The 16157-nt window shown below is 42.3% G+C and overlaps 1 protein-coding gene and 1 pseudogene across 1 annotated transcript in view; both read left to right on the top strand.

The window, feature by feature from the left end:
* LOC104993035 overlaps positions 1-634 on the top strand; it is a 1318-nt pseudogene extending 684 nt beyond the window's left edge.
* A 9682-nt stretch (positions 635-10316) lies between these two features.
* The window catches only part of RECK (reversion-inducing-cysteine-rich protein with kazal motifs), an 81387-nt gene continuing 75546 nt past the window's right edge, over positions 10317-16157 (top strand). Inside the window, exon 1 of the mRNA XM_010846055.1 lies at positions 10317-10477. Within this exon, the coding sequence (XP_010844357.1) occupies positions 10378-10477 (100 nt within the window). The 5' untranslated portion in view covers positions 10317-10377. The remainder of the gene's footprint in view (positions 10478-16157) is intronic.

Genomic DNA, 16157 nt, shown 5'->3' with positions numbered 1-16157 from the left:
GGAACAGAGTATGTGCTCCTGAGCATGATGGCACTTTACCGCTATGTAGCCATCTGCAACTCCCTAAGGTACTCCGTCATCATGAGCAAGGCTGCCTACATGCCCATGGCTGTTGGCTCCTGGGCAGCTGGTATCACCAACTCTGTAGTTCAGACATCCCAGGCTGTGAGGCTGCCCTTCTGTGGGGACAACGTCATCAACCACTTCACCTGTGAGATCCTGGCTGTCCTGAAGTGCCATGGCTTGTGCTAACATCTCCATCAATGTGATCAGCATGGGGATAACAACTGTTATTTTCATGGGCATCTCAGTTCTGTTCATCTTTTTCTACCATGTGTTCATCATTGCTACCATCCTGAGGATCCCTTCAGCAGTAGGGAAGAAAAAGGTCTCCACCTGCTCTGCCCACCTCACAGTTATGGTCATCTTCTACGGGACCATCCTCTTCATGTATGGGAAGCCCAAAAACAAGGACCCCCTGGGGGCAGACAAAGAGGACCTTGCAGACAAGCTCACCTCCCTCTTCTATGGGGTGGTGACCCCCATGCTCAACCCCATCATCTAGAGCCTCAGGAACAAGGACACGAAGGCTGCTGTGAGAAACCTGGTGAGTCAGAAACACCTAACTGAGTGACTGTCATAGATTTTCAGACTCCAGAACACATGGTCTCCAAACCCCTCATTGTCCTGGTAGAGAAGTGAGAACCCAGCAAACAGAAGGGAGTCTCCCAAGGTTCACACTGTAGACCATGTGACTAAAACTAAAAAGTAGACTGACCATTATGCCTTTGTTTCATAGGCAATGGAAGCTCCTATTTAAGAACCTAGAAGGAAAGAGCTTTGAATTTCTAGAAGTGCTGGCTAGAAATTGTTGACTTTGTGCATAACCACAGTGACATCACATCACAGCTGCTTTATGCCAATGAACTTGGGTGGCCGGAGGTGTCTCTGGATACCTGTGCCTACTGCAAACCTGCCATCTGGTGGACATTTCTGCAAGCTCCTGAGGTCAGTACTTGTGAAACCTGAAAAGGTTCCTGAGTCACCTGGGGAGGTTGTGAAAATGCTGATTAAGATTCATTGAGTCGGAGGTGAGGCTGGAGATTCTGGATCTCTGCCCAGTTCCTAGGTGACACTGCACCTCTGAGTAGTAGGCCCTGCAAGACTGGGGACTAGGGACAAGGGACTGAGGAGAGAGGCAAGGAAGCAACTCCTGCAGGTACCAAGTCCTCCAGCATCAGCAACCCAGGCTGCTCTCTCCAATGTGGGGGTAGCAGTTTGCCCTGTGACCTCATTTCTCTTACAGGTCTAAGAAGAATTATTGTTTTATCAATAAGTCTGTTCAGATTTTTGCTTGTTAGTACAGTATGGCATCTCCCAAGCTTCTTCCATGCTAGACCAGAAACCAGCCATTCCCATTTCAAATAGCACTAAAGTGCAGTCAAGTGCTGCTGCTGCTGCTAAGTCACTTCAGTCGTGTCTGAGTGCAGATAGATATAAAAATGTTGTCAAGTACAAAATAAGAGGCATTAACATAGCAGAGAAAGAAACAGATGTCAATTTCTACAGAAAACATAATGATTGTATTTCTAAGTATTAACTAGAAAAATATTATCAGTACTAAGAGTTCAGGAAAGTTAAGGATATAGAAATAACTTCTCAAATGTCAATTGTATTCCTACATTCCATTAATATAGAGCAAAAATAAAAACAGAAATAATATCTTATTTACACTAGTAAAAGTACCAAATAATTGGGAACAAAAATAATTCTAGACATGACAGACTGTGTCAAGGAAAAAATGATGAGTGTTTTGGGAGTATAAAGGAAGGCAGAGTGCTGGACCAGGGGCTTGAGAGTATAAATATAAGACAATAACCTTAATTTTTAAGTTGGAAGCTCTCAAATTGTAACAGGTGGAAGAACTTCTTTAATATTCACATTCCTGGTCTCTGCTGCTGCTGCTGCTGGCTGCTAAGTCGCTTCAGTTGTGTTCGACTCTGTGCGACCCCATAGATGGCAGTCCACCAGGCTCCACCTTCCTTGGGATTCTCCAGGTAAGAACACTGGAGTGGGTTGCCATTTCCTTCTGCAATGCATGAAAGTGAAAAGTGAAAGTGAAGTCGCTCAGTCGTGTCTGACTCCTAGAGACCCCATGGACTGCAGCCTACCAGGCTCCTCCATACATGGGATTTGCCAGGCTGGAGTGGGTTGCCATTGCCTTCTCCATCTCCTAGTCTCTACCCTACAACAATTCAAATTTCACTGTTTCTGTGGTAAGACCAATAGGAAAATTGGGCTTAGAAACAAAGTTGTTTAGTGTTTTTAATTCCCCAGAAGATTCTACTGAGCTTATAAAGTATAATTGAACAAGGATCTTTTGAAGGTAATGATGTTGGAGTCTTCCTGCCAGATTTGAACTTACTAAAATAAAACAATTACTGAACAATAGACCATTGGCTTTTTTTTTTTAAGTGTTGTTGTTTTTTTTGTGTGTAAAATCAATGGTTATGAGATACCAGAAAATTAATTCCAACTACAAGAATTTAATACATATACACATCAGGTCAAAATTAATAGCATGAAGAGGAACCAGTTTTTAATAAACAGTGGGACAACAGCGACATTCAACTGAATGAAGGTTTTTCCTTTGATCCATACATCACACCACACGCTGCCAGAAACAGGATGGATTAGAATTAAACGTAAACACCATCATGATTATACAAAGCAAAAAAAAGACAACCGAATGACATATTTATTCCAGCTGTGGAAGAGAGCATGATTCATTATTTTGGAAGGGAAAGAGGGTATCAGAATTAAAACAGACATGTTCCAATATACAAAACTCTTGTATAAAACTCTTGAATAATATAGTCTAACCAAGCAAGAATCAAGCTGCTCCCAAATGGAAGTTTGTTGGGCTCTACAAATATTTGATTTGAGCTTCTTTAATGTATAAACTAAATAACTTTTAAGTAAGACCATGGACACACACAAACTTGCATTTTGATTTTTGACACACAAGAAACCACTATCACAAGTATGTGTGTTGTTGAGTTGATTCCTTTACATAGACCTCAGAATAAATCTTTTCCTACCGTCTCTGCATATTTCTTTTATCTTCTTTGGATATGTCCTTGATTAGAAAAAGTGTAAATCTGCACTGATCATTTCTCAAATCCAAGCCTACGCTCAACTGCTTACGTACAGTAGTACAAAGGAATACAAATGTGCACTGTTTCCAATTAAGCATTGGTCAAAGCTCAGAATCATCTGCCTGGTGCATGTTCTCATCATAGTGTCATAGCCAATTGCACAATGACAAAGGAACATGTAAGCGGTCACACAGTAATAATGTCACATTATATATAGTATTGGAGTTAACTAGACATTTGGGGGTGTTACTTCTCTGACTACATTTATGATAAGGAATTTGAGCAATTATCCAAACTTTATTAGTGAATCAATATTTTTTAATTTTTAATGTCGAACTGGCATTTTAAAAATCAATACAGTTTGTTTTTTAGAGCAATTTTAGCTTCACAGCAAAACTGGGCAGGAGGTACTGAGAGTTCCCATATGCCAGGTCCCCCTCGGCCCACATCCTCTCGGACTGTCAACATCCACCAGCAGAATGGTATCTCTGTTACAATGGTATCAGTGAATCTATATTGACACATCATCACCCAGAGTTCATAGTTTAGAGTTCACTCCTGGTGTGTGGGTTTGGACAAATGTATATATTAACATGTATCCAGCACCCATTGGAAAAGACTCTGATGCTGGGAGGGATTGGGGGCAGAAGGAGAAGGGGACTACAGAGGATGAGATGGCTGGATGGCATCACTGACTCAATGGACGTGAGTCTCAGTGAACTCTGGGAGCTGGTGATGGACAGGGAGGCCTGGTGTGCTGCGATTCATGGGGTCGCAAAGAGTCAGACACGACTGAGCGACTGACCTGATCTGATCTGATCTGAGCATTATAGTTTTAAACAGAGCACTTTAACTGACCTGAAAATCCTCTGTGCTCTGCCTCTTCACCCTGCCCTCCCCCTTTAGCCCCTGACAATCCCTAATCTTTTTATTGTCTCCATAATTTTGCCTTTTCCAGAATGTTATCGAGTTGGAATCTGAAGGTATGTAACCTTTTCAGATTGGCTTCTTTCACTCAGAAATATGCCTTTTTAAGTTTCATCCCTTTCTTTTTGTGGGGTGTTTTTTGCTGTTGGTATTGGTTTTCTTTTTTTTTTTTTAATTTCTAACATTGTGATTATTATTCTGTTCTGTTCTGTTCAGTTGCTAAGTTGTGCCTGACTTTTTGTGGCCCCATGGACTGCAGCATGCCAAGCTTCACTGTCCTTCACTGTCTCCCAGAATTTGCTCAGACTCATGTCCATTGAGTTGGTGATGCTGTCTAACCATCTCATCCTCGGCTGCCACCATCCCCTTTTAAAAATAGTGGTTAGACGCCACAAAGTAGGTATCAATGCCTTAACCATCTGTGTGTTGTCAGGCCCAAGGGCCTCTTCCATCCTTGTTAAGGTGGGTGCTAACCTTCTCTCCTTCCATACAACACTCTGTGGTTTGACTAGCTCATTTCTTTTTATTGCTCAACAATCTTCCATTGTATGGAGGTATCACAGTTAATTTAACCACTTACCTACTAAAAAACATCTTGGTTGCTTCCAAGTTTTAGCAGTTATGAACAAAGCTGCTATAAATATCCATGTGCAGATTTTGGTATGGACATAAGTGTTACTGAATCAGTATTGAAACAAAAATCTCTCAATATTTCTTTTTCAAGGTACCATGTTAATTTGAACAAAGAGTAGTCAGAGAATGCAAGGTGGGCTAATTCAAAAACCAAGACCCTTTGCAAACTATTCATCTGTATGAAGCAGGATTTTCTCTACAACAGGCAACCAAAACAAAGTACAGAAATGGAAGCCAAAACTGGTATGACTGCAATTATCATGTTGTGCTGTGCTTAGTCATTCAGTCGTGTCCAATTCTTTGGGACCCCATGGACTATAATATAGCCTGCCAGGCTCCTCTGTCCATGGGGATTCTCCAGGCAACAATACTGGAGTGGGTTGCCACGCCCTCCTCCAGGGGATCTTCCCAACCCAGGGATCGAACCCAGGCGTCCCACATCGCAGGCGGATTCTTTACAATTTGAGCTACCAGGGAAGCCCAAGGATACTGGATGGCCTATTCCTTCTCCAGGGAATCTTCCTGAGCCAGGAATTGAACCGGGGTCTCCTGCATTGCAGGCAGATTCTTTACCAGCTGAGCTACCAGGGAAGCCCACAATTATCATACATAATTCCCAATTGCAAGTTTTTGTGTTCATCAAAATTTTATTTATTATCTGAATTCTCATTTATTGTCTTTGAACCAATTATTATTAATTATATATTTGAACTGAGAAAATAAATGTAGCACTGAAATATAGCTTTTTTAATTCTATTTTATATGGTAGGACTCTGTAAGATTTTGTTGGGAAAAGGGTTCCATTGCTAAAAAATAAAAATAATATTTTTTAAATTTGAAAATTGCTGAAGTAAGCAAGCAAGGAAAGTAGAGAATGGGGACAATTTCATACTCACAGGCTCATATGTTTAGAGGGCTTACTGGACGCTGGCAAGATATTGTACCAACATCACAGACTGAGGTCACAATGTTAAGTTTTATAATGTGTTCTTATTGAATGACTTTGCGTTAGGGCTTCTCTCTGTCCTGTGAGATCTCAATATAGGGGCAATGGGACTGTCAAATACACCGATTCTGCTCCAAGGCATGGGATCCTTTGTTCTCCAAGGTTATAGTCACAGGCAGTAAATGAACAGAGAACATGATAGCACTCAGAAAATGTTTGCTCTGGCTGGGCAGTTGCTTCTAAGCCACAGTTTCTAGCAGGGCTGCACAAATCTTGATCAACAGCTACTTGTCTCTGCAAGTCCCCTTCCTGCCGAACAACTGAAACTTAATCTCAGTCAATTCAGTAGGATCTACGCTGAGTCAAGGCCTCTCCCCAACCCCCTCCATAGTTTTGAGAGGAAAATACATAGAGTCAAACCCACCAGCTGGGACTGGGGAAGAAGGCAGGACATCTGGTCCTCAGTTGTCATAATCAATCCCCATTGGTACCTGCATTCTCATCTGGCATCCAGTTGTACAGACCATGCAGATACCAGTTACAGCCTCCTTGTTCTGATCTGGAGGCCTCTTTGGGGTCTCAGCTCTCTCAGCTCCTGTTTTAGTCACTCAGTCGTGTCCAGCTCTTCGTAACCATATGGACTATAGCCCGCCAGGCTCCTCTGTCCATGGAATTCTCCAGGCAAGAATACTCGTTGCCGTTCTCTTCTCCAGAGGATCTTCCTGACACAGGTATCGAACGCGAGTCTCCTACATTGTTGGGCAGATTTTTTACCATCTGAGCCACCAGAGACAGAAAACATTTAGCTCCTCTTCTGTGTCATTCTCGGTGGGGAGCAAGGAACAGGACACATTTGCCACCAAAGGGCAGGGGAACATTATGAGGTGTCTCTCTTCTCTGAGCTCCATGAGACAAGGCTCAGATCCCCTCTTATCTCATATTTTCAAGCCCCTCTGGGGTTCCGTGTCCCAGCCCACTACAGCCTCCCTTTTCCAGGGGCTTGCCTCCTTCCCCATCCCAGTGAGTCAAGTTGCTGGGGACTGATGGGAGTGGAGGGACTGTCTCTGATTGATAAGAAAATGTGTTTAAGCTAAATAAACCTAGAAAAATCATTTCCATTAAAAATTAACTTCAGAAATGAATTAATAGTATGTATAAACCCCTAAAACCAATGTCTGGGGTCCTAGTTAATTAAAATCAGCAAAATCTGCCATGTTCTTAGTCAAAATATTTATCTTCCTCTAGATACCAAAGAGAAATCTGGAGTTACATAAAGAAATGAAGAGCATCAGAAATGCTTGACATATGGGTAAATATAAAACCCAGTTTCTCATTTTATAATCTCGTAAATAATTGACTATTTAAAGCAAATAATAACAGAGCGTGGAAGCAAAATGTATGATAATGTTAGCACAAAAGATGGGAGGAGAAAGTGGAAGTATATTGGTGTCACATCTTACATTTGACATGAAGTGATAATTATTATTTGAAGGTGGACTGTAATAAGTTAAACTGTATACTAAACTCTAGTGCACCTACTGAAAAATAAAACAAAGAAGTAGAGCTGATAAGCCAATAGAAGAGATATAATGAAATAATAAAAACAATACTCCAAACACTTTATTATTCTGAGAGAAGGTAGGAAAAGTAGGAAAAAGGAAAAAAGAACAACTGGAGTAAATAGAAAACAAATTGCAAGATATATTTAAACTCAACCATATATCAATAGTTACATTAAATCCAAACACTCGCATTAAGAGGCAAATATTATCATATTAAATTTTTTTTAAAAAAGCAACCAACTATATGATTTCTGCAGGAAGCTTACTTGAAATACTTTATAAAGAAACAAAAGTAAAATGATGGCGAAATCATAGTACACAAAGATGAATCAAAAGATTTGATGGGTTTTATTTATCTGAAATATAGAAAGATGTTTTGAGCTCAGGACAAAATCATTGATGAGTAACATTTTTTAAAAGTGCCACTTTAAAGATGCTCTCTGAGCATTAACCTTTGTTTAGAATGAAAAGTAATTACACCAGCACTGTACAATAGAACTATATGAACCCCAAAGTGAACCATATACATGATTTTAAGTTTTCTAATAGTCACATTAAAAAAAGTAAAAAGAATAATGGTGGCTACATGTCATTATACATTTGTCAAAACCCACAGAATGTGTAAAGCCAAGAATGAACTCTAAGGTAAACTGGGGACTTCGGGTGATAATGATGTGTCAGTGCAGCTTCATCAGCTGTAACAAATGCACCACTGAGGTGTGGGATGTTGATAGTGGAGGGGTCTGTGAGTATATCGTATGTTGAAGCATGGGGTTTATGAAAAATCTCTGTAACTTCTGCTTAGTTTTTCTGTGAGCTGAAAACCACTCTAAAAAATAAAGTCATTTTAAAACAAAAACAAGTTTTTAAAAAAAGGTGAAATTAGTTTTAATAACATTTTCAGTTCAGTCGCTCAGTCGTGTCCAACTCTTTGTGACCCCATGGACTACAGCACACCAGGCTTCCCTGTCCATCACCAACTCCCAGAGCTTGCTCAAACTCATGTCCATCGAGTCGGTGATGCCATCCAACCATCTCATCCTCTGTCATCCCCTTCTCCTCTTGCCTTCAATCTTTTCCAGCATCAGGGTCTTTTCCAGTGCGTCAGTTCTTCGCATCAGGTGGCCAAAGTGTTGGAGTTTCAGCATCAGCATCAGTCCTTCCAATGAATATTCAGGACTGATTTCCTTTAGGATTGACTTGTTTGATCTTCTTGCTGTCCAAGGGACTCTCAAGAGTCTTCGTCAACACCACAGCTCAAAAGCATCAATTCTTCGGTGCTCAGCTTTCTTTATGGTCCAACTCTCATATCCATACGTGACTACTGGAAAAACCATAGCTTTGACTAGATGGACCTTTGTCGGTAAAGTAATGTCTCTGCTTTTTAATACGCTAGGTTTGTCATAGCTTTTCTTCCAAGGAGCAAGCATCTTTTAATTTCATTGCTGCAGTCACTGTCTGCAGTGATTTTGGAGCCCAATAAAATAGTCTGTCACTGTTTCCATTGTTTCCCCATCTATCTGCCATGAAGTGATGGGACCAGATGCCATGATATTTGTTTTTTGAATGTTGAGTTTTAAGTCAGCTTTTTCACTCTTTTTCACTTTCATCAAGAGGCTTTTTAGTTCCTCTTCACTTTCTGCCATAAGGGTGGTGTCATCTGCATATCTGAGGTTATTGATATTTCTCCCTGCAATCTTGATTCCAGCTTGTGCTTTGTACAGTCCGGCATTTCGCATGATGTACTCTGCATATAAGTTAAATAAGCAAGGTTCTTGTTTTCATATTAAGTCTTCCAAATCTGGTTCCATCATATTTCAGTTTGGAATTGCTATGTTTCAAGTATTCAACAGCCACATGTGGCTAGTGGCTACCGTATCAGCGCGACTCTAGGTTTTTTGACTCTTCTCTCCTAGAGAGGAGTGGGATGTAAGGCGAGATGAAACTGGTAAAGGTGATTGTGTTTAAATGCTGAGAGCCTCTGATATCATGGTGAATAACTGTACATCATTCCATCCTGTAAATAAAGAGGTGGTCTCTCAGAGAAGCAAGAGGGTTGTTGCCAGAGCAAACGTTTTAGAAAGATTATTGTAACTTATTCACATTTTCCTAAAGGAGAGAATATATAGAGACCTAAAGGACATACAAACTAACTCCTATACATGGACTTTGGTTGGCACTTGAAAACTGTAAAAGGAAATTATGAGACAATAAGGAAAATGTAAACACTGGATATTTAATGATATTCCATATTTAAAAATGTAACTGTGGTTATGTTTGCTTTTTGCTTTTTTAAGGAAGAGGAAAGGAAAAAATGTATTACATAATTGACAAAAGGAAAGGAGAGGGAGAGAAGGAGGGACACAGGAACGGGGTGGGGGTTGGAGAACGCTTTGATAATAAGCGTACCCACCTCCAAATTGTCTCTTGAAGTCTAAACCCAGCCTGGCCTTCGAGGCTCTCCATATTTAGATAAACAAGCATTCTCCTCTCCACATTCTCCTGATGGCAACATCAGGTGTCCTTAGAACATCAAAGATACAGTGAGGCTACACGTGCAGAAGACGTTTGGTGGCGAATTCTTGCCTCAGGCTCTTGTCAGGAGATTGTCAGAGGCAGAGCCCCTCCGATTTCAGGGGAGGCGGAGTTGTCCCAGATGACACGCCCTCCTGGGGTGTGGGGCAGCGTCGGGCAGAAAGGATATTAAGATCATCGAAGTACGTGAAAGGGACAAGTCCCTTTGGTTCAGCTTTGGCCTGTGCCCCAGTTCTCAGGAGAACTTGCGGTGTGACCTTGGGCTGATGGTCTCTTCGCTGAGCCTCAGTGACCGCATCTGCAAACCTCGGGAGGCCGAGGCGTTCTTAGGACCCTCCCAACCCTGACATCCTCTGACTCGCCTCTTGGAGAACGCCGGCTGCCAGATTCCGCCGCAGAAGCGGACAGATAGCTAGCTGGGCCTTAACAAAGAGCGGGGTCTCGGGCAGGTTCCCGCCCCCAGCAGGTTTTGGAAAATCCTTGCGGCCGACGGGCGGAGTTTCGCGCCGCAGCCAATCACCAAGGGTCCGGGCCACCGGGGCGGGGCCTCCGCGAGTTGCCGCGGCGGGCAGGCTGGGTCCGAGCATCAAGCTGCCCTGGAGCCCCAGGCCTGGACATGGCGACCGTCCGGGCCTCCCCGCGAGGCGCGCTGCTGCTTCTCCTGACGGTGGCTAGGGTCGCGGAGGTGGCAGGGGGCCTGGCCCCGGGCAGTGCGGGTGAGTAACTTCTGGAGCAGGGGTTCGGGGAGGTCCAGAGCGGTCGCCTCAGCGCTCCAAGATGGCGCGGAGCAGGGGGCGGGGGTGCCGGCGACCCCCAGACCCAGTCCAAGTCTGATGACCCAGGGTCGGGAGGTCCCAGCAGGCGGCAGGAGGGACTGAGGCTGGACGAGCAGGACCCCTCTACACCCTCTCTCTTTCCGCCCAGATCCCCTGAACTGGGAGCCGTGACCTGGGTTCGAGGCCTTCCTCTGTCACCCACCGAACAGGAGCCCTCAGCTCCTCATCCGGCTCGGGTCTCTGTCCGAAGAGCGCGAAATGCCTTCGTCCAGGACCGTCGCGAGGGTGGGACGGGATTTTGGAGGAGCCGCCGCCTTACCGCCACCCTGGCCAGTTACTGTTGCTTGTTACTTGACCCTCGGTTCTGAAAGGCCGACCTCGGACAGCGAGCACTTATGTGCTCTACACCCTGACTGACTTCTGAAGTCTCAGGCAGAGACTAGGTCCAAGTCTCCTAAACCCGATTCTGCTGCTCTTCGCTGTGGGTATGCAGTGTGTCCAAGACAGCGCTGGGCTATGCCAGGGGAGAGATTAGACATCAGGGAATTCTCTCTGTGGGGGCTGACTTGAGGAGAGTTTTGTTCTTGCTCTGGAGAAATTAGACCACGAGTGGATAGGAAGCTGTTCAGTGCTTACTGAGTGTCTCCCACGTGCTGGGTTTTAGGAGTTGTTGCCAACTCCTGCCCTCCACCAGCTTTAGCTAGAGGGTGGGGTGCCACAAGACAGGAGCGGCTCCAATTCCAGGCAAAAGTATCCACATGAAGCGATGAGGGCTGTGAGTGCACACAGGGAGAGAGATGATGATGTCCACTCAGGTTGGGAAGATATAATTGAGTGATGCCCCAGCTTCGCTAGATATTGAAAGATGGCTGGGATTTATACATGCGAAAGTGGAGGAGAGGTGCATTGCTCACAGGGAGACACACCTAGAAAGAGCAAAATCAGCCTCAACAGGTTTCGAGGTAGCTTACAGAGTTAAAGGATTTTGTTTAAGTCAAGAGTATTTAAAGAAGGGAGAGAATTGTCAGGAGCCTGGGGTTATATAGTTAATTATAATTGAGTTCTAACAAAGCTGTCAATTAGACAAATCAAAGGAGAAAGAAAGAATGTTGTATATTTGGGGCTAAATCAGCTTACTTTCCTGGACCCTATTTTTCTCAAGTTGAAGAAATTGAATTAAAGCACTTTCAAAGTTTTGATTCATTAGAAAACTGCTACTACTACTGCTAAGTCACTTCAGTCGTGTCCGACTCTGTGCGACCCCATAGACAGCAGCCCACCAGGCTCCCCCGTCCCTGGGATTCTCCAGGCAAGAACACTGGAGTGGGTTGCCATTTCCTTCTCCAGTGCATAAAAGTAAAAAGTGAAAGTGAAGTCACTCAGTCGTGTCGGACTCTTCGCGACCCCATGGATTGCAGCACACCAGGCTCCTCTGTCCATGGGATTTTCCAGGCAAGAGTACTGGAGTGGGGTGCCATTGCCTTCTCCGCATTGGAAAACTAGTTGCCTATTATCCCACAGCTGGTTAGTTCTGTGGGAAATAGTAGAGTAGAATATAGTTAAGAATATTTGAACAAATTTAGTTAGCTTTATTCTTTGTGCTTTAATATCCACATTTATTGTATATAAAGATTCTCATAGATTTTTATTGTGATAATTGAGGTAATACATGCATATTAGCTATTAAATAAGTTTGGGAAACACTGTACACTGTACCCCTCTCTTATAAATTCACAAACAGGTTAGGTTCACAATAATTTGCAAAGATTCCTGTGGTTAAGAAACTTGTTGCTGGGAGAATGGAGAAATGGGGAAATGACTGCTGATGAATATGAGGTTTCTTTTCAGGATGATGAAAATGTTTGAAATTGAAAAATAGCACAATTCTGTGAATATACTAAAAATAATTGAATGGTACACTTTAAAAGGATGAATTTTATAATGTGTTACTGTTAAAAGATAGATGGGGTCATATTAAAATTGCAAGTTTATTTGAGCAAAAATTGATTTGAATTTGGACAGTGTCAAATGGGAAGTAATAGGAGCTCAGGAAGGACTTTTATAGAAAAGGTGGAGACGAAGCAAGGAAATATTTGATTGGCTATAGTTTGAGCAGGTGTCTTATTTGGGAAAGCCCAGGTGATTGTTGCTGATTGATTGTCCTTAGGATTCTGATCTCTTAACCTTGGGGGATTATAGGCTTAAGTTTAGGTTTACTTAGGTATGCTACTAGGGAACTGACGCCAACTCAGTCTAGTGGTCTCCTTGTTTTATTAATTTAACGTGACTTTTATTTCAGTAAAATTGTTATGCAAAGAAAGAAAGAAACTTTTTTGCTTAAAGAACTGTTTTTTTCTTCATAGCACCTCAATCCCAATTTAGGAAATTCTAGGCTAGCAGATTTCTCAAGGCCCTACCAGTTCAAAACGTCCATGACAACACAGAACTTGCATTGTTTGGTAAAAAAGGAAAACCCCCAAGTTTGATGTAAAAGTGAGAATTGTCTCTTGTACTAAATTCTTAGGCATATATTGCCTGCTTCCTTACATAAAAGACATTGAGTAATATAATGAACAAAGGCTTCCACTGTGGATTTGTATAAAGTGTGGAAAATGTTCCTCAATCCTAGACAAAATTAAGAAAACAATATTAAATGTGTTTCAATGAAGGCCTGACTTGTATTCCTGCTCAGTCTTCATTGTCATCTCCTTACCCCATCCAAGGTTGGGTTATCCTGTCTCCTCTGGTATAAAGCATTTTACAAGTCTTATTTGTTCTGACTTGGAGATTTCATTCCTGTTGGAGAGGGAAGGAGTGATTCGACTTGCTAGTTATTATCTCTTGTGAAGTTTGGCCACACCCTGTACACTGGAGTAACGCCACACTTCCACAGTGTACTTTCTGGTCTCCTTGACCCCCGGCTCTGCTCCCCAGCACCTCTAGTGTTTCCTTTGAAGGATGGGCTGGAACCCTGTGTTACAGTCTGAGAATCTGTGTGTCATGGCACCTGATACTAGCTCTGTTTCCATCTAAGATATTTTCTAATTGTACTAAAGAGAGAAAGATGTAACATTTAAGGTCTAGGTTTCAATAAGTTGACATTTAAGGAATTATGTAATAGCCTAGGATCCTGAAAAAGAATGTAATGAATTTTAAGTTAGAAAAAGTGACTGCCTATCTGGAGGAATGTAATAAGAAACAGATTCTCTTTCCTTTCAAACAGAACTGTCTTGGCCCACACTGTAAAAGGAGTGAGAAACCAGATATAACAGTTTATTCTAGTATGCTACTAAAAGTTCCTGTCTTACGGTCATAGATTTAAACAGTCTTTCATTAATCATACCTTTCATCCTTTGCCACTTTTTGAAGAAAGTAGAATGATGTCAAACAGGTGGTTTTTATATATTATAAATGTGGTTTTTTTTAAAGAGCAAAATAGATACTGCAAGAGTTTATTCCAAAAAATTTGCATGCTTACTATATGTCAGGCACTGTTTTAGGTTCAGGGTTACTGCTTTCAAGGGGCTTAGATTTCTAGTAGAGGGGGAATAGACTGTTGTTCAGTAACTAAGTCATGTCCAACTCTTTGTGACCCCATGGACTGGAGCTTCCCTGTCTTTCACCATCTCCTGGAGATTGCTCAGATTCATGTTGATTGAGTCGGTGATAGACAATAAACAGATAAATAAAATGATTTCTAGTAGTGATAAATATGCTGTGAAGGAAACTAGAGGGTGGCATAAAGAATTGTGTGAGTAGTGAGGACTGGTTCTTTCCATAATGATGTCAAGAAAAGCTTTGAGAGGGTTAAGTTCTGAACTGAAATGTGAAGACCAAAGGTGCTGTCCTTAGGAAAGATCAGGGTGGGGACCAGAAAGTGCACAGGCCCTGAAGCAAGAAGAGACTGAAGGTCAGTATGGTTCCAACATCCTGAGCAGGTGAATTTGCCAGGGCTAGGAGAATCCCAGGGACAGGGAAGCCTGGTGGGCTGCCGTCTATGGGGTCGCACAGAGTCGGACTCGACTGAAGCGACCTACCAGCAGCAGCAGCAGGAGAGTCAGAAAGCAATAGAATGGGAAAGACTAGAAATCTCTTCAAGAAAATTAGAGATACCAAGGGAACATTTCATGTAAAGATGAGCACAATAAAGGACAGAAATGGTATGGACCTAATAGAAGCAGAAGATATTAAGAAGAGGTAGCAAGAATACACAGAACTATACAGAAAGATTTTCATGACCTAGATAACCACAATGGTGTGATCACTGGACTAGAGCCACATCCTGGAATGTGAAGTCAAGTGGGTCTTAGGAAGCATCACTTCAAAAAAAACTAGTAGAGGTGACAGAATTCCAATTGAGCTATTTCAAATCCTAAAAGATGATGCTATGAAGGTGCTGCACTCAATATGCCAGTGAATTTGGGAAACTCAGCAGTGGCCACAGGACTGGAAAATGTCAGTTTTCATTCCAATCCCAAAGAAAGGCAATGCCAAAGAATGCTCAAACTACCACACAATTGAACTCATCTCACACGCTTGCAAAGTAATATTCAAAATTCTCCAAGCCAGCCTTCAATAGTACAAGAACCATGAACTTTTAGATATTCAAGCTGGTTTTAGAAAAGGTAGAGGAAACAGAGATCAAATTGCCAACATCCGCTGGATCATCAAAAAAGCAAGAGAGTTCCAGAAAAACATCTACTTCTGCTTTATTGACTGTGCCAAAGCCTTTGACTGTGTGGATCACAACAAACTGTGGAAAATTCTTAAAGAGATGGGAATACCAGACCAACTGACCTGCCTCCTGAGAAATCTGTATGCAGGTCAAGAAACAACAGTTAGAACTGGACACAGAACAACAGACTGGTTCCAAATCAGGAAAGGAGTACGTCAAGGCTGTATACTGTCACCCTGCTTATTTAACTTATATGCAGAGTACATCATGTGAAATACCAAGGCTGGATGAAGTACAAGTACAAGATTGCTGGGAGAAATATCAATAATCTTAGGTACTCGGACAACACCACCCTTATGGCAGAAAGTGAATAAGAACAAAAGAGCCTCTTGTTGAAAGTGAAAGAGAGTGTAGTAGTTGGCTTAAAACTCAACATTCAGAAAACTAAGATCATGGCATCTGATCCCATCAATTCATGGTAAATAGATGGGGAAACAATGGAAACAGTGACAGACTTTGTTTTGGGGGGCTCCAAAATCACTGCAGATGGTGACCACAGCCATGAAATTAAAAGATGCTTGCTCCTTGGAAGAAAAGCTATGACCAACCTAGACAGCACATTAAAAAGCAGAGACGTTACTTTGCTGACAAAGGTCCATCTAGTCAAAGCTATGGTTTTTCCCTTGGTCATGTGTGGATTTGAGAGTTGAACTATAAAGAAGTCTGAGTGCTGAAGAATTGATGCTTTTGAACTGTGGTGTTGGAGAAGACTCTTAAGAGTCCCTTGGACAGCAAGGAGATCCAACCAGTCAGTCCTAAAGGAAATCAGTCCTGAATGTTCATTGGAAGGACTGATGCTGAAGCTGAAGCTCCAATACTTTGGCCAGCTGATGCGAAGAACTGACTCATTGGAAAAGACCCTGATGCTGGAAAAGATTGAAGGCA

This window comes from Bison bison, unplaced genomic scaffold, assembly GCF_000754665.1.
Source record: "Bison bison bison isolate TAMUID 2011002044 unplaced genomic scaffold, Bison_UMD1.0 scf7180017864230, whole genome shotgun sequence".
Lineage (NCBI taxonomy): Eukaryota > Metazoa > Chordata > Mammalia > Artiodactyla > Bovidae > Bison > Bison bison.
The sequence above is the reverse complement of the archived record's forward strand: the minus strand, read 5'-3'. Positions and strand labels throughout refer to the sequence as shown.